The sequence below is a fragment of the Bos indicus genome, chromosome 8 (assembly GCF_029378745.1).
Source record: "Bos indicus isolate NIAB-ARS_2022 breed Sahiwal x Tharparkar chromosome 8, NIAB-ARS_B.indTharparkar_mat_pri_1.0, whole genome shotgun sequence".
Lineage (NCBI taxonomy): Eukaryota > Metazoa > Chordata > Mammalia > Artiodactyla > Bovidae > Bos > Bos indicus.
In genome coordinates this window covers 101711273-101739269 of record NC_091767.1, presented here as the reverse complement: position 1 = coordinate 101739269, position 27997 = coordinate 101711273, and the positions used below count along the sequence as shown (strand labels likewise).

At 40.4% G+C, this 27997-nt stretch overlaps 2 protein-coding genes across 6 annotated transcripts in view; both read right to left on the bottom strand.

Annotated features, from left to right (window-relative positions):
* KIAA1958 (KIAA1958 ortholog) overlaps nt 1-18923 on the bottom strand; it is a 141066-nt gene extending 122143 nt beyond the window's left edge. For 3 of the 4 annotated variants that reach the window (XM_070795287.1, XM_070795286.1, XM_070795284.1), the window contains exon 1: nt 18787-18923. The gene's annotated coding sequence lies outside the window, so the exon portion shown is untranslated. Of the gene's footprint in view, nt 1-18234; nt 18413-18786 lie in introns of those variants that run through there. The other variant, XM_070795285.1, reaches the window with a different exon arrangement.
* Nucleotides 18924-25436: 6513 nt separating this feature from the next.
* HSDL2 (hydroxysteroid dehydrogenase like 2) overlaps nt 25437-27997 on the bottom strand; it is a 60645-nt gene continuing 58084 nt past the window's right edge. For both annotated transcript variants that reach the window (XM_019966727.2, XM_019966726.2), the window contains one exon: nt 25437-26152. In XM_019966727.2, coding sequence (XP_019822286.2) covers nt 26040-26152 — 113 coding nt within the window. In that variant the 3' untranslated portion in view covers nt 25437-26039. The remainder of the gene's footprint in view (nt 26153-27997) is intronic.

Here is a 27997-nt window from a genome sequence, read left to right as displayed (position 1 = left end):
TAATAATTCAACAATTACATGAACATAGTCCAATGGGATCAAATCATGCAGTTTTATCAGAAACAAGTTAGTATAAAAATGTTTTTGAGCTCTGAAACGTACATCAGCACTTCTCATTATTATCACTTGTAGCAGCAATATTTAACTGCTGGAAATGCCTGAAAGAACTGTACAATTTGGAATTTATTTTCATGATCACCACACCTATTTTGCTTCTTTTAAACAGTATTTATTCTTCCAATAAGCAATCACTGAACACCTATGTACCAGGCATGAAGAAAGGCACAAATTATTACAGAAATGTTTAGAAGAGACACAAGGATAATTCAAAACCGCAACAAGTTCCTAAAGGCCATCTATATTTGCCTTTGATAAGTCTTTTGTTACTGTCAAATAACACTTAAATACCAGAGCATGTGATGTCTCGCTGTGTCCAACACGTAAAAACTAGATAACTTGCCATTTGTGACAACATGGATGGATCCAGAGGGTATTGTGCTTAGTGAAATGTCAAATACTGTAGACAAAGACAAATACTGTATCATCTCACTTATATGTGGAATCCAAAAAACAAAACAAACAAAGCAAAACGAAAACAGACTCACGGATACAGAGAGCAAACTGGCTGGTGGTTGCCAGAGGGGAAGAGGCTGAAGGGTTTGGCAAAATAGGTGAAGAGAATTAAAAGGTACAAACTTTCAGTAATAAAATAAACAAGCCAAGGAGGATACAGTATACAGCACAAGGACTATAGTCAATAATACTGTAATAACTTTGTATGGAAACAAATGATTACTAACCCTACTATAGTGACCATTTCATAATGTAGGGAGATATCAGCATGCAGCACACTTGCAACTGACATAATATTATACATCAACTTACATTTCAATTAAAAAAATTAGATGGTACTTTCAAAAGGATCCTAAACAGTTTGCAATGCTATGATCATAATCTCGGACATCAAAAAGAAACATCTAATTTGTGTTAAATCTCATGTTAGTATAATAGTAGTATAAATTAATAAAAACCACCTGATGCTCTATAGAGCAATCTATACAGAAATAAATAATGAGTTAAAAACAGCAAGGAATGATATTTCTTCTGCTTTATTTGAATGTCACTTATTTTAATTTAATTCTGATTATTTTGTTTATATTTATTTTATAGTTTTAGCTCTTACATATTTTTGTTGATCCATTTTGAGTTAATTTTCACATTATGGCAGTCACTATGGAAAACAGTATGCAAGTTCCCCCCAAAATTGAAAATCAAGTGGCCATATGATTCAGCAATCCCATTCCTGGGCATGTATGCAGACATAATTCATATCGAACTATAATTCAAAAAAGTACACGCACCCCCATGTTCACAGCAGCACTATTTACAGCAGCCAGGACATGGAAACAACCTAAATGCCCACCCATAGATGAATGGATAAAGAAGATGTGGTACACACACACACACACACACACACACACACACGAATATTACTCAAGCCATTAAAAAGAACAAAATAATGTCACCTAGAGACCGTCATACTGAGTGAAATAAGTCAGAGAAGGAGAAACATCATATGACAGCCTTATATATAGAATCTAAAAAGAAATGATACACATGAACTTACTTACAAAACAGAAACGGACTCGCAGACTTAGCGAACTTACGGGCGCCAGGCAGGGGAAAGGTGGGTAAAGGGCTAGGGGGTTTGGAATCAATGTGTACACTCTGCTGTATTTAAAACAGATAACCACCAAAGTCCTACTGTATAGCACGGGGCACTCTGCTCAACGTTATTTGGCAGCCTGGACGGGAGGGGGTTTGGGGGAGAATGGGCACCTGTGTATGTGTGACTGAGTCCCTTTGCTATCCACCTGCAACTACTGCAAAATTGTCAATCGGCTATACTCCAATAAGAAATAAAAAGTTTAAAAATTTTTGTGAAATAAGTCAGAGAAAGACAAACACCACATGACTTCATTTATATGTGGAACTTTAAAAACAAAGTAAGACAGAAAACCAAAATGAAAACAGACTCATAGACACAGAGAACAAACTGGTGGATTCCAGAGGGGAGAGGGCTAGGGATGGGAGGGTTAAATAGGTGAAGGGGATTAAGAGGTACAAACCTCCAGTAATAAAATAAGTAAGCCACAGGGATGCAATATACAGTGTAAGGAATTTGGTCAGTAATACTGCCATAATTTGTATGAAGACAGATGATTATTATGTTCATGGTGATCATCCATAATGCATGAAAATGTACATCACTATGTAATAAACCTGAAACTAATATTGTACATCAACCACATACTTTTAAAGCAACAGCAAAATGGTAAGAATATATTAAAAACAAAACAAAAAACAATTCTCAAATGTTTAATAATATATATTTTTAAGACATGACTTTCAGCTGCTGTCTCACCTTCCAGCTAGACTGAATCAGATTTTAAACCATCCTATGGCATTGTACATATGCAGGGAGCAAACACAATCTATTGAAGCGAAGCAGTGTGTGTAAAAGGGCTCAATTAAATGGTGGAATGTTTCTTGTAAATTAAAGCCCTACTGAATAATCATCTTCCATGCAAATTATCTTTCATGGGGTGTTCCAACAATGTGCCATCATCATATGTAGCCACTTTAATACATGCTTATTTGTAATGCTTGACATAATGAATTCTCCCTCTTTATTCCATAGAAATGAGAAGGAGAATTTAAGCTTTTTAATTTTTCCTTGCTAGACTGCCTTTGTGAGTGCACCAGTAGTGAGACACTATTTTTTTAAAACCTATAGTGCAGAAAACTGATTTACCCAGATGCACACTACTAGCGCATTTATCAGAAACAGCAGTTTAAATGGATTTCTGATGAAGAAAAAAAAACCATATTATCCTCTTCTCCTTCAACAAAGTAAAATTTCCCTGGATGCCCATGAGCTCACTCTCCGAATCCTTATCTCAAATCTTTAAGGTTTCTATCCTTAAACAAAAAGTCATATGCTAAAACAAAAATACACAAAATAGAATTTGCTGGCATAATGCATCAGGGGTCCACATATTTCCTAAAATTTATACAAAATCAGATGTTGCATGTGCAAGTGTGCACTTTCTGAGAAGGCAGTTTTTTATTATTTTCAAAAAGTATTTTATTGAAATACTACTGACTTATAACGTGTTAATTTCTGCTGTACATCAAAGAGACTCAGTTTTATAATGTACACACATACACATTCTTTTTTCATATTAATTTTCTATTATGGTTTATTACAGGATATTGAATATGTTCCCTGTGCTACATTAAGTAGGACCTTGCTGCTTGAGAGTGCAAAGTTTTTAATCTGATTCCTAAAGGGGTGAAAAAAAGACAAAAAGATTAAGAATTAACAAGTAAAGCTAAAAGATACACTCTCACAGAGTCATAGTTGATGGTACAAGTACAGAAAGTTTGACTGATGTCCAATGGATACAAACTTAGTTCCCTTGGTGCTAACATGCTACACATTTATCACACAGAACAAAGATTTCTACTCAAAAGGATCAAATTAAAATACTCATAGTCATTTCTTTAAACCTAAAGAGAGATCCCACACATCCTTCCTAAGCACTCCAGATTAATTACATGCATTTGAAGTACCAACTGAAGCCCTGAAAAGAGTAACTGACAAGGGTGTTAAGGGGGAGTCATATCTGAGGACAAGAGCCTGGTGTACCAGCAGGAGGCTGGTCAAGACAAGCTAATTCAGGGGTACAGTTTCATGTTTCACGAAGGTCTCTGTAAACATAAGGTTTCCTTCTCCTCCCCCTAAATGGTCCTAAAAGTCCTTAGCTTAACTATTAACTAAACCATAAACACTGAACTACATTTTAGAAAACTTCTCAGAAGTCTTTCCAATCACTTTAATATAATGAACTAGAAAAATTCCCAAGGACCTGTAGGTTCAATTAAATACCACAACTGCTACAACAGCAATATACTACTGAGCACTCCAGTACCGGAGTCCTGTTAGGAACTCACTACTAAAACCGCTACACTTCTAGTTAACAAACACCATTCCCAGGTTCTATTCAAAATTAATGTGCCCACAGAAACCCTAAGTAACAACGCATCATTTTGCAAGGGAGGCAGAACTTTCTTATAAAGCTCCTGTGGCAGAAACACTGCTGACCGTATCTGCATTGATCCAAATATGTTTAAAAAATTTCTTTAAGAAAAGCAGCTTGAGGAAGGACTACTTCTGAAGACATAGCACTGAGCAATATCAACATTGCAAAAAAATTTCAGTTTTTTCCGAGTATAAAGCAACAGAATCTTATGCAATCCACTAATAGGCAAACATACAAAATACATTAGGGACATTCTATGTGTATAAAATTATCTTTAACTAAAACAAAGAACACAAAGGAAAACACAATTAACTTTTTCCCCGCACTTTTTTTAATAAAACGTCACAGTACGCTGTAAGTTAAATTTTATTTTTCATATTTCAAACTTTACCAAAAGCTTTCCCATATGATATTTTGGAAACTGTCATTTTCTAGAAAAAAAACTTAAATTGTTAATTCTTAAATACAACCATTACGTGAGCTCAATGGCCTTTAGCCTGTCTGAATTTAGGGAACACCCAAATACTAGAATCCTGGTTATATACCTCAAAGGACAGAGTCACAGCCTCATGTGTCACTCTCTATTTGATCCCCTTTCCCTACTGTGTGTCCATTTAATAGAGTTCTTTACTGTCCTGACCTACATACTCACAAAGCAGAGTTCTTGCACGCTCCAGTAAACCAGCAATCTTCCCTAGAGGTGGCTGGACACTGTCCTTTACCTTTTACCACTCATTCTGCCCCACGTCTCACTACATGACCCACTTAGATCTAAGACAAGTCTCTCCTACTGAAATAAAAATAAACACGATTTTCCATGAACTCTGATAACCATATGTAAGGGTTTATAGTGTAAGTGCTACAACTGTTGTTGTTCAGTCGTTCAGCCATGTCTGACTCTGCAACCCCACGGACTGCAGCACGCCAGGCTTCCCTGTCCTCCACCACCTCCAGGAGCTTGCTCAAACTCATGTCCATCAATTTGGTGATGCCATCCAACCATCTGGTCTTCTGTCGTCCCCTTCTCCTCCTGCCTTCAACCTTTCCCAGCATCAGGGTCTTTTCTAATGAACAAGAACATAGTGTGAGTGCTACAATAGCACACTGTTTGAAGCCACTGTGCTGATTAAAATGATTAGGTTGTGGTGCTGGAGAAGACTCTGGAGAGTCCTTTGGACTGCAAGGAGATCATACCAATCAATCTTGAAATCAACCCTGAATATTCATTGGAAGGATTGATGCTGAAGCTGAAGCTCCAGTACTGTGGCCACCGGATGCAAAGAACAGACTCACCGGAAAAGACCCCGATGCTGGGAAAGATTGAGGGCAGGAGGAGCAGGAGACAACAGAAGATGAGATGGTTGGATGGCATCACTGACTCAATGGACATGGGTTTGCGTGGACTCCAGGAGTTGGTGATGGACAGGGAGGCCTGGCATGCTGCGGTTCATGGGGTCGCAGAAAGTCGGACACGACTGAGCAACTGAGCAACACATTCTTAATAAATTCCTATACGCCAGCTTTGCAACCCATGGACTGTAGTCTACCGGGCTCCTCCATCCATGGGATTTTCCAGGCAAGAATACTGGAGTGTGTTGCCATTTCCTTCTCCAGGGGATCTTCCCGACCCAGGGATTGAAGCCAGGTCTCTCACGCTGTAGGCAGACGCTTTTACCGTCTGAACCACCAGGAAGTCTATGTGCCAGCTATGAAGTCAAAGTAGAGACTTACACAGACTTTCAATAAAGAAGTATCTGTTGAACTTGATTTTCTCTAGGATCTAGTGTTTAAATGCCTTCCCTTGTAGATACCTAAACCTCAATAACAATCTGTCCTATATGCCTCACATTCTGCTCACATAAATTCATTTAATGTTCACAACAACCCTATGAGGTATATACTTAGTATGCTGTGTGCTTCAGTTGTGTCCAACTCTGTGACTCCATGGACCATAGGCCACCAGGCTCCTCTGTCCATGGGATTCTCCAGACAAGAATACTGGAGTGGGCTGCCATTTCCTTCTCCAATACTTAGTATTATATCCTTTTTATAAATGTGAAACTAAAGCACAGAGAGATTAAGTACCAATAAGGATCAGCAACAAAATTTAAACCGAGGCAGTCTGAGTCCCAAATCCATGTTCTTAACTAGGGTGCTGGTCAAAAGAATTCATTACTATCACCATATTTGCTACAATAGTTCTGTGCTGAGAAGGTATCAACAGAACAGATTTAGACATTATTATTTGCAAGAATTTTCAAGTTAAAAATTAGGTAAATTATTAATCATAGAAATCACTAAAGTGTTAAGAAAACCTCAGATTAAATGGTGCTGAAGCATACAAACACCTACAAAAAAGAACTAGAAGCCCAAATTCTTTCTCTCCTCTTGATCATTTTCTTATCCATAAAATATAAGGGCTAAAATGTAAAACAGATCATTCCTACAATGTACAAACACTGAAAAATTAATCATTAAAAAAACAGCTATGGGGAACTCCCTGTGGGCCCAGTGATTAGAACTCCTAGCTTTCATTGCCGAGGGCCTGAGTTTAATCCCTAGTTGAGTAGCTAAGATTCTGCCAGCCATGTATGTGTGAGTGTGTGTTTGTGTGTCTGTCTTAGTCACTCAATCATGTTTGACTCTTTGTGACCCCATGGACTGTAACCCACCAGGTCCTCTGTCCATGGAATTCTCCAGGCAAGAACACTGGAATGGATTGCCGTTCCCTTCTCCAGGGGATCTTCCCAACCCAGGGATCAAGCCGGGACCTCCTGCATTGCAGGTGGATTCTTTACCAGCTGAGCCACCAGGGTGGAACAACCAAAAAAAAAAACCTCCAAAATGCAGCAACTCCTCAGATGATTTAAGACACTGCTGCCTACCAGCAGATTACAATAAACTTCAGGAGGATCTAAAGTACTCAATTTCTTAAGTATTCAAAGACAAAGATATCTTTTAAGTTTCTTTAAAATCCTTTTAAGTTTTAAAATATGTTTATTATAAAACATGGCCAAATTATAAGCATTGGTGCTATAGTGGTGAGCATAGCTGCCTTCCAAATTATAGAACGTTTAACAAAAAGAAAAATGTAATTCACAACCCAGGACATTAGCATGTTAGTGTGTTTTCTTCCACTATTTTCCTTATGTATTGCTTTGCATAACTATCATTATTAAACAGAGAAAGAGGGAGGGAAAGTAGAAGAGGGAAAGAGCTTTTTTTTAAACCTGAACAATTTATAGCAGGGATTTCTCATGCTGCCACAAAGCCCTACATGATCTGTCATCACCCAATACCCTGTGCAAGCTCAGCCCTTGGAACTCTTCCCTCCCCCTCTCCACAGCAGCCCTTTGCCTTATTGCTAGTCCTAGAACACCAGAGTCACATTTCCAACTCTGGCCTTTTGTCCTTTCTGTTTCCTCTGCCTCAGAAGTTCCTCTTCCATCTACCTCAGTGTCAGGTCCATACACTTATTTTAGGTCCTTGCTCAAAAGCTATTTTCTCAGTGAAGTCTTCTTTAGCAACTGAAATGTCAAGCCCTCACCCTGAAATGTTTCACATCTCCCTTCCCTGCTTTACTTTTTTCCATCTTAGCACTTACCCCACTTCTCTGTTGTTTTCCATATTTATCTTGTTTATTCTGTCTCCTCAACTGAAAGTTCAATGAGGGAAGGAATTTTTCTACTAATTTCCTGACACTTAGAAAAGTGCCTAATAAATAGCAATGCCCAATAAATATTTGCTGGATGAAAAACCTCTATAATCACCATTTTAAATGGCTATGTTCTAGTCCATCAAATGTTTACACCAGGATTTATCTAATAACTTCCCTTATGATGGATATTATGATGGATATAATGGTTATTGCCAATCTTGCACTATTCCATATAATGCTTTATTGCAAGGGTCATCAAGTTTTTTCTGGAGAGGGTTAGGTGGCAGACATTTTCTATAACAACTTAAATCTGCCACTAAAACAGCACAAAAACAGCCATAGACAAGGAATGGTTGTGACTGGATTGGGGCTGCATCAGGCCAGATTTAGCCTGTGGTCCCTGGTCTCTGCTTCCCTAAATCCACTTCTGTAGTATCTTTTCCTATCTTTGCAATTACTAGAATCACTAGATAAATGGGTATGAATACGTTTATGGTTCTTGATATATTTTATCAAACTGCTTTTCAAAATGATTAACATGAGGAAGGGAAACAAGAACGGAGACACACTGGTGGTGGTGGTGTCGATAGATACGACTACTTTGAAAAACAAACAGTATTTACTAAAGCTGAACATATATAATATATACCCCATTACTCAGCAGTCAGAGTATCTGTTTTTCTTCAGAAAGGCTGTGTTAGACACTGGAAGGAATATAAGAGGTTCTGCAGGGGTGCTGATAACACTGCTTATTGATCACAGTGCTAGTCACAGGTTCAATCTGTAAAAATCTATCAAGTGTACACATGACACATTCATTTTTGAATGTAAATTATACTTAAAAGGGGTTCATAACATGCCATCCCCTAAAATATGCTGCTTTGGCATACTGATTATTTTGAACTGATGGCATTTGAGAATCATCAGATGCACAAAAGGCTGACCTCCCTCTTTCTACCTAAAAGCAGGTCATAAAGTTTCCCATGAGAAAGATGCCCTCTTTATACAGGAAAAGAAGAACATTCTTATCACTGGTAACTAGGAGTCAATGCCAGAATGCATGTATACAAACAAACCTACTAAAATAACCCTTATCTTCAATTAAGTGTCCCCATTTACTTCCTAGTCTGACAATTTACAGGCCCTAGCTAAAACTCCTTTGCCTACGTCTTCTCTACAAATTTATCATTTGTTAAAAATACAAAAAAGCTCTCAATCCTAACTGCTTCTTTGGGTCTTCAATTTCCTTATGAAGACTCCTATGTGCACATAAAACTATTAGCCAAATTTGTATGCTTTTCGCCTATTCATTTGTATCAGTTTAACTCTTAGGCCAGGAGTTGCATTAGTCTTTCCTTGGATTAGCTGTAAGAAAAGAGAACTTGGAGGGCAGTGAAAAAATCTTGAAAATGTCTCTGCTATCTGCTTGGACTCATCCAGATGCCAGGAGATGATTCCTCTGGCAAATTTCTAAAAGCAACTGAAATGCCACCTTTACTTAAACTACACGTGGGGTCCATTTTCATTAAAAAGGATTAAAATCTTAAGTTTTGTCCAGGAGTTAAATTTTAGTTATACAGAAATGCTTTAATATAGAGTTTCTTGTTTTCTCAAGATGCCACATAAATAAAGAATATTATTGAATCATGCTGCTGCTGCTAAGTCACTTCAGTCGTGTCTGACTCTGTGCGACCCCATAGACAGCAGCCCACCAGGCTCCCCCGTCTCTGGGATTCTCCAGGCAAGAACACTGGAGTGGGTTGCCATTTCCTTCTCCAATGCATGAAAGTGAAAAGTGAAAGGGAAGTCGCTCAGTCGTGTCTGACTCTTCAGGACCCCATGGACTGCAGCCCACTAGGCTCCTCCATCCATGGGATTTTCCAGGCAAAAGTACTGGAGTGGGGTGCCATCGCCCTCTCCATTATTGAATCATAACTGTCATGAAAATGTTAACAACCTAAGTTAGAAAAGAATTAAACTCTCTGAAGCAAATACATAAGGGCTTATCACTATATTATAAAACAGACAAACTACAAAATTGTTAAATTACTGCTTATCTTCTTTTTAAACCTACACAGATACCTGTCCTCTTCAATCAATAGGAAAAAAAACAATATCCAATCTAATAACAAAAAATCATTCAAAGGAATAAGGAGTTCTAAGCAAGCAGGATAGTGGCAGAAGCTTAGTTTTGGACTCTCCTCAAATCTACTCATAAAAACAGATGGAGCAGACCAAGATATAGACCCACACATATGCTCAACTAACTTTTTACAAAGGTGCAAAAGCAATTCAATGGAGGAAGGATAGCCTTTTCAACAAATGCTACGGGAGTAATTGGACATCCACGGGCAAAAATGAACCTCGACCTAAACCTCACACCTTAAATAAAAATTAGCACAAACTGGATCATACACTTAACTGCAAAACAACACAGGAGAAGATCTCTGAGATTTAGGGCTAGGCAGAGTTCTTAGACTTGAACCAAATGCAAGATCCATCAAAGGAAAAATTGGTAATACTAAAACTTTTGCTCTGTGAAAGCCCATGTGAAGAGGATCAAAAGACAACTATAGACAGGAAGAAAGGATCTGCAAACCAAATCTCTGACAAAGGATTAGTATCTAAAACATATAAAGAACTCTCAAAAGAGTAAAACAAGCAAACAAAAAAACCAATTAGAAAATAGACAAAAGACACAAACAGACATTTCACAGAAGGGGATGTACAGATGCAAATGGGCAAATGAAAAGATGTATAACATCAGCCATTAAGAAAATGCAAATTAAAACTACAATATTATTAAACACACATCAGAACAGTTAAAATAAAAAACAGCACCACCACCAAATGCTAACAATGATGGGGAGAGACTGGATGTACTGCTGCTGGGAATATAAAATGGTACAGTCACTCTGGAAAAGTCTGGCAGTTACTTAAAAAAGTAAACCTGTGGATTCCCCTGGTGACAGTGATTAAGAATCTGCCTGCCAACGCAGGGGACACAGGTTTCATCCATGGTCGGAGCACTAAGACCCCACCTGCTGCGGGGCAGCTAAACCTATGTGCACAACTAGAGAGTGTGTGCACCTCAACAAAAGATCCCACAGGAGGCAACAAAGATCCACGTGCCACAGCTAGGCCCCAACACAGCCGAGGAAATAAACATTAAAAGAAAAAATACAGCAAATATAAAAAATTAAAAAGAACTTGAAGGAAGAGACATAAAAGATAAGCAAAGAAGATCCAACATAAATTTAACAGAAGACCTCAAAGAAGAAAATAAAAAGAATGAAAATGAATAAATACCAAAATATAAAACTGATGAAAATATTTATTAAAAAAATTGAGCCAACATAATAAAACACACTGTATATCTGGAAAACTTAACAGGACAGACAACATTTAAGATATATTCTAGTAAAATTATCTGCCTTAAAGATGAGGGGAAAAGGTCTTTTCAGCATCTAGGGAAAAAGATAAGACACTTAAAGAAAATCATACTGGTATTAGACTCTGACAACAACATTTTTATCAGAATACAACATAGTAAGACTTAGCAGACTACAGCTTACGGGCCAAACATGCCGACTTTCCAGTTCTGTAAATAGAAGTTCTGACTGGGACACAGACATGCTTGTTCATTTATACATTCTCTAAGGCTGCCTTTGCACGGATGCTCATGTTCACGCTGAGTTGTGTCTGACTCTTTGCGACCCCATGGACTATAGCCCTCCAGGCTCCTCTGTCCACGGAATTTTCCAAGCAAGAATACTGGAGTGTGTTGCCATTTCCTACCCCAGGGGACCTTTCTGACCCAGGGACTGAACTCGTCTGTGTCTCTTGCCTTTCCCGCACTTGGCCGGAGGATTTTTTGCACTGATATGGCACAGTTAAACAATTGTGACAGTGACCTATGGCCCACAAAGTCTAAAATAATTACTATTTGGTCTTTTTAAGAAAATATTTGCCAAATCCTAAAACAGAATAGCATATTTAAGATTCTTGAGGGAAGAAAATGCAGGCCAAGTAATTATATTCAGACAAACTGACCTTCAAGTACAAAAGCCACGGATAAACAGTTTTAAATGTGAAAGACAGAGATAATACTCACATGAGCTATTTATGAGGATTCATTGAGTTTCAGACTATCAAATGATTACAGAAGGCTTAACACAAGGACTTATGCTATAAACTGAATATATGCAAGTGTAGAACTAAACCAATGATGGGCAAAGGTGACAGGGTAGTATGTGATTTGTCTGGGGCAAACAGCAGAACTGAGAAATCTTGGGGAGCAGGAACTGACTGCTTTAGGACCTTGATTCTATACAGAAAATAGGACTGAGAATAAGGGAGAAGTCACAGATAACTCAATTTCTGGACTGGGAAAATGGATGGACAGAACCACTCACTAAGCTAGGGAATGGTTCCCTAGTTAACAAGACATGGATTTTAAGAGAAAGGTAAGTCAAGTTTGGGGCATGCTGAATGTGAAGTGTTTGTGGAATATCAAATGATTGTGTCCAGCTGGTTGGTACATACATCTGAAATTCAGCAGAGATGCCCTGAGTGGTTATCAGATTCAAGAGTCATCAGCCAAGGAAGGTGTGAAGTGATCAGAAAGGTGTGTAATTTACCATGCAAGTTATCAAGACCAATATCTGAAAAACACCACCAAAAGAACCAGGTTCTTAGAATTCATAAGAAAACAGCATTAGCAGTTTCATCATATTTGGCTCCACTGAGATTCTCTTGCATTTGAAACCAATGATTAAGACTTTTCTACTTAAAACTATTCAAAATAAAGCATTTAAAAATAATATGAAAAGCCTTTAACTACCCATTTTGGTTATTTTTAATGCATACAAAGTTGATGATGTTGCTGTCTACTGGGCCCTGCACTCAAGTGAAAAAATGCTGAGTAAAAAAGGTATTAAAAAGATGAAAACGACTATAAAATTACACACATGGAGTGAAGTATGTATGTATGTATGTATGAAAGACAAGGTGAGTGACAGTCGCTCAGTTGTGTCCAATTCTTTGCAACTCCATGGACTGTCACCCGCCAAGCTCCACTGTTCATGGAATTCTCCAGGCAAGAATACTTGGAATGGGCAGCCACTTTCTCCTCCAGGTGGATCTTCCCCACCCAGGGATCAAACCCAGGTCTCCTGCATTGCTGGCAGATTCTTTGCCATCTGAGCCATCAGGGAAACCCATGAAAGACACCGGTGAAAGAACAGGCTGTTATGAGCTGTAACTGTATTCCCCCCACTCCATACACTGATGTCCTAACCTCCAGTACTTCAGAAGGAGACTGTATTTGGAGATAGGGCCTTAAAGAGGGCATTAAAATAAAATGAGGTCATTTAGGTGAGTCCTAAGGATACAGAATGATGTCTCATCGGAAGAAAGGAGATGAGGACACAGAGAGGCACACAGGAAGGACCATGTGAAGATATCTTAAGAAAACAGGTATCTACAAGCCAAAGAGAGAGGGCTTAGAAGAACCAACGCTGCCAACATCTTGATCTGGGACTTAAAGCTTTCAGAACTGTAAAAAATGAATACATTTTTGTTGTTTAAGTGACCCAGTCTGTCTTACTTTGTTTCAGCAGCCCTTGCAAATGAATACAGGCTGGAGAGAGAAAGTAGTGTCCTAGTCGGGTAAGAGTTCAGATACTGATAATAATTCAGTAAGTATGAAGCCTCAAAACAGCAAAGTAGAGCTTTTTCTATCTGGTGACTATGGCTTATATGCAGCAATGAAAATGTTTAAACAGCAAGTATTTACAAGGGAAAACAGGGAAGATATTGATAAGGGGAAAGTGAAGGGATGCGATACTGGCAATTAGAAGAGGACAGAAAAGGTTAAAGGGTCAGTTTTGAGGAAAACCAAGAAGAGACAGACAAATCCAACCAAGATGTGTCCTATTCCTGAAATCTGAATTAAGTAAAAAGATAAATAATCCAAAAACAATTCAGCCAAGCAAGGGAGAGTGAAGTGAAGTGTTAGTTGCTCAGTCGTGCCCGACTCTTTGTGACCCCATGGACTGTAGTCTTCCAGGCTCCTCTGTCCATGGGATTTTCCAGGCAAGAATACTAAAGTGGGTTGTCAATTCCTTCTCTAGGGGATTTTTCTGACCCAAGGATAGAAACCGGGTCTCCTGCACTGCAGGCAGATTCTTTACTGGCTGAGCTATGAGGGAAGCCCTATTTATAAAATAAAGTCTGTCAAGGTTTCCATACTGGGGTGGGTAGCCTTTCCCTTCTCCAGGGGATCTTCACAACCAGGCTTTGAACCCAGGTCTCCCACATTGCAGGTGGATTCTTTACTTGCTGAGCCACAAGGGAAGCCCAAGAATACTGGAGTAGGTAGCCTATCCCTTCTCCAGTGGATATTCCCGACCCAGGAATCGAACCGGGATCTCATGCATTGCAGGTAGATTCTTTACCAACTGAGCTATCAGAGAAGCTCAATGGGGGCAACTCTGGATAATTCTCCAAAATTCAAAAGAGTTTTTTTTTAATTTCAGCTAATGGAATCCTTGATGATTAACAAATAAAAATCAATTTTCAGGTATCAAATGAAAAGATACTTGCAATGGGTATTAAAAGACAGACAGCAAAAGGAGAAGGGGGCAGAGAGGATGAGATGGTTATTTAGCATCACCAACTCAATGGACATGAATCTGAGCAAACTCTGGGAGACAGTGAAGGACAGGGGAGCCTGGTGTGCTGCAGTCCATGGGGTCTCAAAGAGTCAGACACGACTTAGCCACTGAACAAAAACAACAATTTATGGAATTCTTTGGAAGTTATTTGTGTGGGTTTAAACACACACACACACACACACACACACACACACACACACAAACAGGTAACAACTGCTAGCAACTGCACTACTTCTTGCCTGCATCCAGAGGTACAGAGGCCCGAGAGTAAAGTAAGGTGGAAGGGAAAGCTATTCTCCAACCTGAAGACCTGCTCCCTGACGTCAGGCCAGTCCACATTCAAGCAGATTAGAGGGGGGAAAAAGCTAGGAGAAAACTGCACCATTTTATGGTAAGATTTTTAATGTTTTTAAAAGTTTCTTAAATGATTTAATGCCTTCTTAGAGTTTTTAAAAGTTCTTTTTCACATAAAGTTGCACAATTTATCTTTTGAGACATCTTTTGATGCTACTTTTCTTTCAGTACAAAAGGACCAATTACTGATGTCCTAGACCACATCCCTTTGCTTTCTATATTAAGTGTGATAAAGTGTTTCTGAAATACATCTTCTTTGTCACTAGAGACACTGGTTTTACCAATATGCAATACTCAAAAACCTCTTTAACTGTTTAAGTTTGAGACTGTGAAAGACAAACCCGAATAATGCTGCATAAATTGTCTTTCTCTAGAAAAGGGTATTAAACTTTGTTGACACTGGCTACAAGATGAAATGCAAAAATTTGCATTTTCAGTACTTTTAGTTTCTTGACCTTTATTTGAATTTGAGACTAAGCTTTACCAAACAACAGAATTTACACTGTAACTAGCCAACCACAGACCTCATTATGGAATCTATGCAGTGCATTTGTTACCTAGGAAACAGAAGAGAGCACAGGCAGAGTGCAATTTCAGTATAGTTAAAGAATTCTCCAATCATGCTGGTAAATAAAGTCCATAAATCAACTAATCAGAAGCTAAGTCAAGAAGTACCACAGAAGGGTTAAGCTCTATGGAAACTTTTTTCAAGGCAAAAAAGAAAACCTGTGGGGTTTCTTCAGGCAACTATGTGGATCTCTTCAGTAAATATTATGAGCAGGTTTCTTTACAAACACAAACTGTCAAAAAATAAACTGTTCAAAATAAATGGCTTCTCTCCAGCCTTCAGCTTCTCTATTTTTGACAGTATTTAAGAGAAAAAGCTTCTTTAGAGCCAGCCTCATACATCTGGTAGCAGAATATTAATCCAAGAATGAATTCTGCATTTTTCCATGAGAAGCAGAGTATGTACTGCTCTTAAACAATGCAGGGCGATAAAGGCTGGAATGAGAGGTCCCTGTCCGCACCTCTGACAGTCAGGCCTGCTTTCCCAATCTACAACAGGCTGCCTGAAAAGAACTTGAAAGTCACAGAAATTATATAAAGAATATAATTGTTAACTTTGCAGCTTTCCCCGTGGTGATTACTAATGATAATCCTAGTCATTTGAGGGTTCCAGGTAACATAAAGTGGCCATTTTGAGTGTCCTTTAATGGCAACACACTAATAACCAACAAACAGGAAAAGACTAGAAAAGCCTATGGATTTTAAAGTCTGTCAAATTTAACCATGGACAACTTAGTGTTTAAAAAAAAAGAAAACTGATAAATATCAGATCCTACTACTCAGCTATATTTAAAAATCCAGATTTGCACAAATTCACAATTTCTGGAAGTAGCATTTGTCATAATCAAAAGCAGCAAAAAAGTTTAAACCATGAGATGTGAGAAATAATTTACATCTTCCTAAACACCAATATACAAGAAAAATTAGTTGAAATATGAAAGATTATCTGGAATGCTTTGATTAACTAAAACAGTACTGTTAATTGTAAAAAAGCAAATTATTTAATAGTAATAATATCTACATATCACAGTCAAAAAACAAAAACAGACAAAAAAAACTAGGTGTTACCTTTTAGCCAGCCCAAATAAATCCTCCGTGCCAATCCCAGAAAACTGTTAGACACAGCTGCAACTCTGCCAAGCAATTCTCAATGCAAGGCCACACTTTCTTAATGTTTAGTTTACACAGTGACTCTCTGTTAAGCCTTAATGCCACAACTGACAGCCATGTAAACCAATACAATGTGTTAGCCTACCTTTCTTAATACTGGGGAGAGCTGATGAAGAGTGTGTATCTGAGAGCTGCAACCATGGGAGTGTTTTAGAACTCCATTCCATCATTCATGATAAAACCTGCACAAATTTCTATACTTAACCTCTTTGGGCCATCCTTATTAGAAAAGGAAGAGGCATCCTGCTCAAGGGTTTTACCAGTGCCTGGCACAGAGCCCTGTGCAGAGTTTAAATTCACTTATCTAATCTAGGACAGAAGTCAAAGCAGGAACTAATCAAAGAGGCTGGCATGATCTTTGTTAGATGTAGCCTCTTCTAAGTTTTAAGAGTATAATAATGTACACTCCAGGCATATACAAAATGAGGCATGCAATAATATTAATCTGTTAATGTAAAACTAGGACAAGAATCTAGGATACCTTTTTCTCCTAGAAAAAGACCACTATTTTAGGCATACTTAAACTGTCTCCTCTTTATAATGACAAAAATCAGTTTGCCTAGTTGATGCTACCGTATATTGTTTTCTGACGAATTTCTACATCTTACTTAACAAAAATTTAAATAGCAAATATTTTTCCACCATAATATTCCTTCATGTTTGGATGATAATACTTTTTATTTTTTAAGAAAGATTCCGTTTCCTACAAATAGCTATAGATATAACTTAGTGTCCACAGAACTTTTTTTCTTAATCTCCTTGGTAATCATCAGATCTAAGTTTGTCAATAAGGATTCTCACACAATAGGCAAAAAAAAAAAGAAAAAAAAACCTCCAGAAATGACCAGGTAGACGGAGGTTAATGCAAAGATATAAATCCATACCTGCGTTAAAAATCTGAACAATTAATTTTCTGGGCGCTTACTCGACTTTATTATTTGAGTATCTAAAAATACATAGCAACCGTCCATGAAAAACTGAGATAAATAATATAAATCAGAAACATCACCCACGACACTTTTCAAAAATTTTATCCACCATATACAACGCGATAGGTTATAAAGAGAATACAGAAATACATATAATAAAACAGGGAGAGCATAATCACGGGGGAAATGATTAGTTCTAACATTCATGTTCTCCCCATACGTCGTGAAAGGTCTCATATCTTAAATCAGCGAAAATAAAGGTTTTAGCCTGAACAGAAAGCTAGATAATTGTTTATCACACTCCAGTTTAATCTCCACTAGGGAAGCTGTTTCTACCTGATTTGCTTGTTAACTATTTAACAGGTAGAAGATTCTGTCATGTTAATCCTAAGGAGTCTGGGAAATAACAAAACTTTACCCCCTAAAGTTACATATACACAAAATATACATATATGTAAAATCACAGCCATATTTATCTTTTATTTCCTCCCTTTAAGTCCCCACTTAATCTTTAAAAAAAGAAAGAAAGAAAGAAAACTACCAGAAAACTACAAAACGTTCTTTGATTTTGATTTGATTTTCGTCAGCCCAACCTCCTCCTCCCGAAGGAAATCTATATCTCGATGTATTTGATAACAAACACAAAGCACTGTGCGCAGCCTCAGACCGGGTGGGGGGCGGAAGAGCCCTTCGGAGAAAGCCCTCCTCCGTTAGAAACAATAAATAAGGGACCGAAGCGATGCACGTTCCTTCACACACGCCCCAAAACGCACCTCGGCGAGCCTCGAGTGAGGGAAACAAGTCGGGCAGAGCTCCGAAAACACCTCTCTCCCTCTCTCTCCCGTAACCTCCTCGAGACTTGGAAACTAAGAGAGATTTTTTTCTCCCCTTCCCGCCCTCCTGCCCACCTCCAACAGACCCTGGAGCTGGAGCCGGCGAGCCAGCCTCGCAGCGCGCCCCCGGCCGCTGCGACAGGAGACAGCCGGCGGCGGGCCGGCCCCGGAGAGACAGCCCAGAGCCGCGGCCCCGCCGCCGCCGCCGCTGGCCCGGTCGCCGGGGGTCTCTACCCGTTTCCCGCCCCCCCAGCCCGTCGCAGGCGACGTCCGGCCGCCCGGCTCTCAGCCCTGACTCTCGCCTTTCCACGCCCCCGCCCCCCCTCCACCCCCGCAGAGGAACAAAAGGAGGGTTCAGCCGGGTCACCGCTAGGCCGCCGAGGGGGCGGCGGCGCGGACCCCAGTGCGGCCGCCCCCCACACAAAGGGGCTGCCCACCCCGGGCGCAGCGTCGGCGCGCTCGTCCCCGCCCCTCGCACGGGCTCTCACCCACCTGCAGGTGTCTGTGCGTCTGTCCATAGGAACGCGGGCAGCGAGGGGGGCCTGCAGGAGCCGGGCAGAGCGGGCTGGACGGGGCGGGACGGAGGGGAGGGACGGAGTGAGCGCGGCCGCGGGGCCGGGGAGCGAAGGCAAGTGGAACAGCGAGGGCCACCGGCTCGCCACGGACAGCGGGGAGGGAGGGCGGGGGACGCCAGCCTGACTCGGCCGACCGGCGCGCGCTGCTCCGTGCGCCCCGGGCTCCGCGCGCCGGGCTCGGAGCGCGGCGGGCAGGCGGGGGGCGGGGCGCGGGCGGGGCGGGGCCGGCGCGCGGGGCGGGGGCTCGGACCCCGGGCTCCAGCCGGCACCGGAAACGCGCCGTGGTCCGCGAGACCCACAGGAAGTGTGTAACGGCACCTCCCACGACGCGCACCGAGCTAACGGCCGTCGCTGCCCGGAGGTGGTGTGCACCGACCTTCCTACTACACACACGCGCGCGCGCCCGAGCTCGGTCTCCGCAGCCCGACAGGTGTGGGATCCACGATCCCCACTGAGTTCTCAAGTGGGCAGCACCGCTTTCTGTCACACTTCCCGGGCCAGCGGTCTCCGCTGCCCCTCGGAGCTCTGTACAGCTGCACCCTAGAAGCCAGGATCAGAGCTTGCAGGACACTCCGTTGGTCAGGCGTGTGACATCTGTTTTAACGCGCTGAGTGGAGTCACCTCTACACCCAGGCATTGGCAAGAACACCTCCCATCGACAGATGTGCAACCCACAGTCACGTTGCGTGGTGGAAGTTTCTAAATCCAACTAAAACCACACGCACCCATCCCGTGGAGGGAGCCAGATCGCTGAATAACACCTAAAACACACTAAAACCTGGGAAGCATACAGTAACACCACCTGCACACCTGGGCACCAGGGAGGTAAGGCTGGACCAGGTGCCCTCCACCTTCATTTTATCTAGCAAACGTGGCACGAACTATGTGCTTGGGGTTCACACTAAGTGCTTAGCGAATACTGATTTACGTAATCCCAAAGATGCCACGAAGTGGGTGGGGTTAGCACTGCCACTTTCTAGAGGCGACACAGAGATCTTAGAAATCAGCCCAAGATCATATAGTAGCTGGAGGAACCCAGATTCATCCCAAGTAGTATGCCTCCGTGCTCTTCTCTTCCTACAGCACTGTCTCCAAAATTATAATAATGATAATAAATAGCGTTTAAAGCATATCTGATTAGCTATATGTAGTGCTGCTCTTGCCTGGAAAATCCCATGGACGGAGGAGCCTGGTGGGCTGCAGTCTATGGGGTCGCTAAGAGTCCAACACGACTAAGCGACTTCACTTTCACTTTTCACTTTCATGCATTGGAGAAGGAAATGGCAACCCACTCCATTGTTCTTGCCTGGAGAATCTCAGGGACAGGGGAGCCTGGTGGACTGCCGTCTCTGGGGTCGCACAGAGTCAGAGACGACTGAAGCGACTTAGCAGCAGCAGCAGCAGTGCTTACATATTGACCTCATCCCAACTGTGACAGGGAAGCCCCAGTCCCTCCTACCCTGTGGTAGGTGAGAGGAAAGAATATGACTGAGCAGGAAAAGAGTAACTTCTGAACAAAATAAAAAGGATTCGTAACACCTTTGTCTGTAAACATTCCTCCTGGTCAAGGCTGAATTTAAAAATCCGTAAAAATTTTTGATAAAATAATGTGTCCAAAGAAGCCCCAATTAATTGCCACATTTCAAATACATAATCCTGTGGAAAAATGGAAACCCTGTGCACCTGTTAGTAGAAATGTAAAATGTGTGCAGCCACAATGGAAAATACTAGGGAAGTTCCTCAAAAAACTAAAACTGGGGGCTTCCCTGGTGGTCCAGTGGCTCAGACTCCATGCCCCCAGTACAGGGGCTCTGGGTTCAATCCCTGGTTGGGTGGCTAGAGTTCCACATGCAGCAACTAAGACCTGGCGCAGCCAAATAAATACAAGATACACAAAAAGGAACTTACCAAAAAAAAATAAAGCTGAAAAACTAAAAATGTAATAACATATGAACCACAATTCCCACCCCTGGGTGTATATTCGAAAGAATTTGAAGCAAGACCTCGAAGAGGTATTTGCAACCCATGTTCACTGCAGCATTATTCACAACAGCCCAGAGACAGAAGCAGCCCAGATATCCATGGATGGATGAATGGATAAACAAAATGTGGCATATACATATGGTAGAGTATTATTCCGGAGAAGGCAATGGCACCCCACTCCAGTACTCTTGCCTGGAAAATCCCACAGACGGAGGAGCCTGGTAGGCTGCAGTCCATGGGGTCGCTAAGAGTCAGACGACTGAGCGACTTCACTTTCACTTTTCACTTTCATGCACTGGAGAAGGAAATGGCAACCCACTCCAGTGTTCTTGCCTGGAGAATCCCAGGGACGGGGGAGCCTGGTGGTCTGCTGTCTATGGGGTCGCACAGAGTCTAACACAACTGAAGTGACTTAGCAGCAGCAGAGTATTATTCAGCCTTAAAAAAGAAATCCTGTCACATGCTACAGCATAGATGAACCTTGAGAACACTATACCAAATGAAATAAACCAGTCACAAAAAGGACAAATATTTTATGACTTCACTTGTATAAGGTACCTAGAGTTGTCAAAATCATGGAAACAGAGTATTGTGGTTGCCAGAGACTGAGGATGGGAATATGAAAAGTTACTGTTCCATGTAGAGTTTTAGTTTTGCAAGATGAAAAAGTTCTAGAAATCTGTTATACAACAGTGTAAATGTAATTAAACCACTGAACTGTACGCTTAAAATTGTTAAAAAAATAAATTTTATATTATTTGTTTTTATCACAATGAACTTTTTAAGTGCAATCTCACTTGTTTCAAGGATATTTCCATCTTGATGAGTTTTTTTAAATAATGCATGCTTCTAGCTATGATGAGGTACTTGGTTGAACCAAGTAACTCGCCCCAAAAAATACTATAAAATGTGCATTAAAATAAAAAAGGCTGTATAAATCTGTTATATAGCAACCACCCAGGCAGCCAAGGGTTGAGAGTCCCAAAAACCTAGCAAGAAGGGAAACACACTAAAGTGAATACTCCATCTTCAGCTACCTTTCCTTCTCAGAGCTTTGTTGATGTGTGTCTAGAAGTATAGAAACCACACAGAGGCACCCTAGTGCTCTCAACAGTCTGATTGGGCTGGAGATACACATTTTGGAGATCAGGTCTATCAGGGCAGCTTGGACTTGAGAGGCTAAGATTCCAGAAGAAAGGCAATCACAGTAAAAGGAGTCAATCATTGTCATGGCACCTCACTCCAGTACTTTTGCCTAGAAAATCCCATGGACGGAAGAGCCTGGTAGGCTGCAGTCCATGAGGTCGCTAGAGTCAGACATGACTGAGCGACTTCACTTTCACTTTTCACTTTCATGCACTGGAGAAGGAAATGGCAACCCACTCCAGTGTTCTTGCCTGGAGAATCCCAGGGACAGGGAAGCCTGGTGGGTTGCCGTCTATGGGGTTGCACAGAGTTGGATACGACTGAAGCGACTTAGCAGCAGCAGCAGCAGCATTGTACATACCATTTCACCTCAAAGTATTTGCTGATTCCTAACTTGTTCATGGAAGAGTCAAGAAGTTAGGAAATAAAGCAGAAAGCAGTTCGTTAAGAGAAAAAAAAAATCTAAGAAATCTTTCGCCATCTCAAGTTGTATCACTGGTAAGAGAATTAAAAAACAAGTTATTGAAAGGGCAAAAGTATTTGCAAATACCTGAAAATGACATATATCCTGAATATATATCAGTTCAGTTCAGTCGCTCAGTCGTGTCTGACTCTTTGCAACCCCATGGACTGCAGCACGCCAGGCTTCCCTTTCCATTACCAACTCCCAGAGCTTACTCAAACTCGTCCATCAAGTCGGTGATGCCATCCAACCATCTCATCTTCTGTTGTCCCTTTCTCCTCCCACCTTCAATATTTCTCAGCATCAGGGTCTTTTCCAGTGAGTCAGTTCTTCACATATATATATAGAGCTCCCAAAATTCAATAATAAACAATGGAATATAATGTGGGCAAAGGTTTGAGCAGACACTTCATCAAGATATACACATGTCAAATAAGCACATGTAAAGTGGCTTTACATGTAAAGCCATGTACCACTCTTTACATGGTAAAGAATCTCTCTGCAATGCGGAAGACCTGGGTTGAATCCCTGGGTTGGGAAAATCCCCTGGAGGAGGGCATGGCAACCCACTACAGTATTCTTGTCTGGAGAATCCCCATGGCAGAGGAGCCTGGTGGGCTACAGTCCATAGGGTTGCAAAGAGTCCAACACGACAGAGCAACTAAGCACAGCAAAGATGCTCAATTGCATCAGATTTGGAAGTTAAAATACAATGAGATACCAATACATACTTATTAGAATGGCTAAAATTTTAAAGACTGAATATATCAAGTGTTAATGAGCATGTGGAGAAATGAAATCCAATACATTATTAATGAAATGTAAAAATAGTACAACTGATTTGGAAAAAAGTCTGCAATTTCTTAGAAAGTTAAATATACAGATACCATATGATCCAGCCATTTCATACCCAAGAGAATACAAGGACTCGGTACATGAATATTCATATCAGCTTTATTTTTAATAGCTAAAAGCTGGAAACTACCCAAATGTCTATCACCAGGTAAATGGATAGACAAATTGTGGTATATTCCTATAATAACAAACTACTCAGCAGTAATAAGAAGGAATTAACTATTGATACAGATAATGACAAGAATAAATCTCAAAGTAATCGTGCAGATTGAAAAAAGTCAAACAGAAAAGAATATATACTGTATGATTCCATTAAAGTAAAATTCAAGAAAATGCAAACACTTGTTGTGTCCTCACTTGGTGAAAGGGATCAGCTAACTCTCTGGGGTCTCTTTTATAAGGGCACTAATCTTTATCACGAGGACTCCCACCTTTGTAACCTAGGTGGCACCGATGCTGCTGCTGCTCAGTCGTTTCAGTCGTGTCCAACTCTGCGCAATCCCATAGACGGCAGCCCACCAGGCTCTGCTGTGCTCGGGATTCTCCAGGCAAGAACACTGGAGTGGGTTGTGGTAAAGAAAGCCACCTGCCAGTGCAGGAGATACAAGAGACGTAGGTTCAACCCCTCCGTCAAGGATCACTAAAAAATACCCTGATGCTGGGAAAGATTGAGGACAGGAGGAGAAGGGGGCAACAGAGGATGAGATGGTTGGACAGCATCATTGACTCAATGGATATGAGTTTGAGCAAACTCTGGGAGATAGTGAAGGCAGGGAAGCCTGGTGTGCTGCAGTCCACAGCACACAGTTGCAAAGAGTCACGACTCAAGAGTCTGAACAGTGAACAACAACAAAAAGTACGAGCATTAAAAAAAAAATAATAAGTTTTGCTTTTTTAAAGAAAGAAATGGAACAAAGCATGACCCTATGTGACTGTCCCAGGTACAAAACTTTCCTCTGTTTAATAGGCTTCATTCAGCCTCCTTGACCTCTACTGAATTACAAAGGGCAGATTCAAACCGTTGCTGATCAGAGAACGGAGGGGAGGTGAGGCGAGGTGCAGTAGTCAAGAAACAATAGTGCCTGGTGGTCCAGTGGTTAGGACTTCAACTTCCAATGCAGGGAGTTCAGGTTTGATCCCTGGTTGGGGTGCTAAGATCCCACATTCCTGGAGGTAAAAAAACTAAAACATATAACAGAAGCAATATTGTAACAAATTCAATAAAGACTTTAAAAACAGTCCACATCAAAAAAAAAAAATCTTACATAAGCAATAGTACCACCTTGGGGCAGGGTCCTGGTTCCTCCTCAAGGGATACATCCTCAAGGGATACATATATAACAATACTTTTGATTTTACTGCAGGAACTAAGGCTCCCCCTCCCAGGTGGAGAATGGTTAACTTCAGGCTCACATCAAGATTCCTGACACACCTCCCTGTTAACTCACTACCAACTAATCAGAATAAGGTCACACACCCTGCAGCCCTCACCCCAAAGTTTGCCTATTAAAAACTTCTCCCTGAAAATAATTGGGGAGTTTGGGTTTTCTGGGCAGGAGCCACCCGTTCATTCTCCTTGTGTGGGTGACCCTGTGATAAACCTTTTTCTTCTCCAAACTCCCATGTTTCCGTTTGTTGGCCTCCACTGTGGGTCAGGCACAGTAACTTGTGTTTGTAACATGAATACAAATGAACTATTGTATTACTTTGCTAGAACTACAATAACAAATGCCACAAACTGGGTGGCTAAAGCAACAGAAGTTTTTTCCACTTCTGGAGACGCGTCTGAGATCAAGGTGTCAGTGGTTCGGTTTCCTCCGGGGCCTCTCGCCTTGGCTTGCAGGTGACTGCCGTCTTGCTCGCCCCCCATGGTCATTCTGTGCCTCCCTGGTTTCTGTGTTGTGTCCAAATTTCCTCTTACAAGGATACCAGTCAGAATGGATTATGACCCACCCTAAAAGCCTGGTTTTAACTTAATCGATTGTTTAAAGGCCTCCAAACACAATCACGCTCTAAGATTTTCAGGGTTAGGACTTCAGTATATGAAGGGGGCATACCATTCAGCCCATAACCATCTATTTTAATATTATTATTTCAAAACACTGTGACCAAGTGCATGCTTCTGGAAAGAAAGTATTTTATTTTAGAATATCCTTACATAATTTAAAATAGGATCTATACTGCAATTAGTTGAATTATATCAATAATATTTTCCTATAGGTAACTTACATTTAGAAAAGTAGTTAACAAAATGAAAAAATTTTTTTAATTCATATTCACAAACAGTATTTATTAAGTAGTCTATTATATGATTTCTCTGAAAATGCACTATAAAAGATCTTCTTTAAAACAAATTTTTAAACCTAAAATATCATTAGTATACAATCCTAAACTGAAAATTTGAAAACAGTCTAGTCTCATTTTACACAGGAAGAAGATACAAAAAGAGTTAATGTTACTGCCTGACCCTGACTGATCACTAATAATACTTTTCCTAGAAGATGATGGTATATGAGATACAAGACTACTTAATGATGCTTATGTCTAGTTGGATAGCTGTTTTAATTACAATTTCAAATCTTATAGATACAGAAATTCTATTTTTTTTCCAGAACAAACATGCATATCCTTGTAATATAATGGGGATGAAAAGAAACATTCAGTTTTAACTGTTGAGGCCTTTTACTTTTTGAGCTTAGCAGTCAACATATTTTCTTTTCTCTTTATAGCTTGGAGTTCATCTGATTCATTAGCTTCTCCAATTTGATTGCCAGGGCCATGTTTCCTTTAATCTTCAATTTTCCTGACATGAATGCCATTGTTGGTTTTAGTTTCCCTAAAATGAGAAAATGAGAGAGGAAAAAGCAGCATTAATGCCCGTAGGGATATACCACTTCAAGAACATGCATTATAAAAAAGAATTTCTGAGTTCTATAAACCTCTGAAGCACAAAAATTTCTTTTATACCATTTTTTTTATCAGTGTCTTGGGAATCCCAACTCCTCGATTTAGATTTTAACAGTATCTTATAAGAGATAATATAAAAACAACAATCAACAAAAGATGTCAAAAAGCTGCAACATTTATATGTTAGATACACAACACTAAAGAATAGATGGCCCTCAAATGAGTTGTAGTAAACAAATACTACCTATTTTAATTAATTTTTCAACCTTTGTAGTTCATTAAAACTCTTAATATTTCAAATTTAGATTCAAAAACTCAAATGGCATAAATGAGTATAACAGTTTTAAGAAATGACAGTAAAAGTATAGATACAAAGTATGTCTCAACAGTATTTTAACCACAGAAATGCCAGAATATAAAATGGAGAGCATTAAAACAGAATTGTAGGCAATAATAACATATAATAAATAGGAGCTCCTGGAGGGAGAGAACTTTGTTTTTGCTTGGTGCTTTCACTTCCCGGTCTTTTCACTGTTAGGCTTCAGCTAAAAAACTGCTCCTTGCTCTCTCACTCTCTAGTAAAACCCACCATGGTCCACAGCCCCACTCATGCATACACAGCTTCCAATCAGCTTTACAGAGCTTTGCCTGTAAAGATGCTGCTGCTGCTGCTTGGATATCAAATGGAGACAAATATCTCTGATATATATATATATATATAGATCACTCCAAACCAAAAACAGATGAAAGCAATTTGGGGGAAACAGACTGCAGGCGCAGGAAAAATGGAAAAGTAGTAAATAAACAAAATTCATGTCCTCATTGATAAGAGAAGCTGTAACAATGTATCAAGAACTGGATGCTGGAAGAAAGGGTCTGGGAGGAGCAGAAGCCCTGGAAAGGGAGAAAAAGAGGAGGGGATGAAATGCAGGAGAGAAAAGAGGAAGGAAAGGAAGGGGGAGAAGCAGGTGAAAGGGAACAGAATGGAGTAGAGTAAAGAAGAAGAAGAAGGGGACAGTAAGAACAAGAAAGAAACTGAGAAAACGTGAGTGAACTCTTGGAAATTAAGATTTTGATACATCAACAATATTAAAATGTAATAGAAAGGAGACACTTGCAATCTTCTTCTGATCACAGCAGTCAGTCTCTTTATTGCAATACTCCTCCTCTCACTACTAAAAAAGCCTCTCTCCACAAACTAGTCCCCCCCATACACACAATAATCTTTTCAAAAGAAGTATCTCCTTACTATATACATATATATGTAAAGTGAAAGTCGCTCAGTCGTGTCCGGCTCTTTGCAACCCCACAGACTATGCAGTCCATGGAATTCTCTAGGCCAGAATACTGGAGTGGATAGCCTTTCCCTTTTCCAGGGGAGCTTCCCAACCCAGGGATCGAAACCAGGTCGACCGCATTGCAGGCGGATTCTCTACCAGCTGAGCCACAAAGGAAGCCCAAGAAGACTGGAGTGGTTAGCCTACGCCTTCTCTAGTGTATCTTCCCAACCCAGGAATCTAACTGGGGTCTCCTGCATTGCAGCCGGATTCTTTACCAACTGAGCTATCTACAGATATATATGTATATATATGTAAAGGAATACAAAGGAAAGAATAAGAAGGCCTTAAATGTGAGATGATTATATCAGAGATATAATATTTCCTTCAGAATGTGAGAAGTGAGAAAATTGAGAACTAACAAAGAAATAATATAAGATACATTCCCAAAGAGCCCATCAACTATCCAGGAAGATGAATGAAAAATGACCAGACCA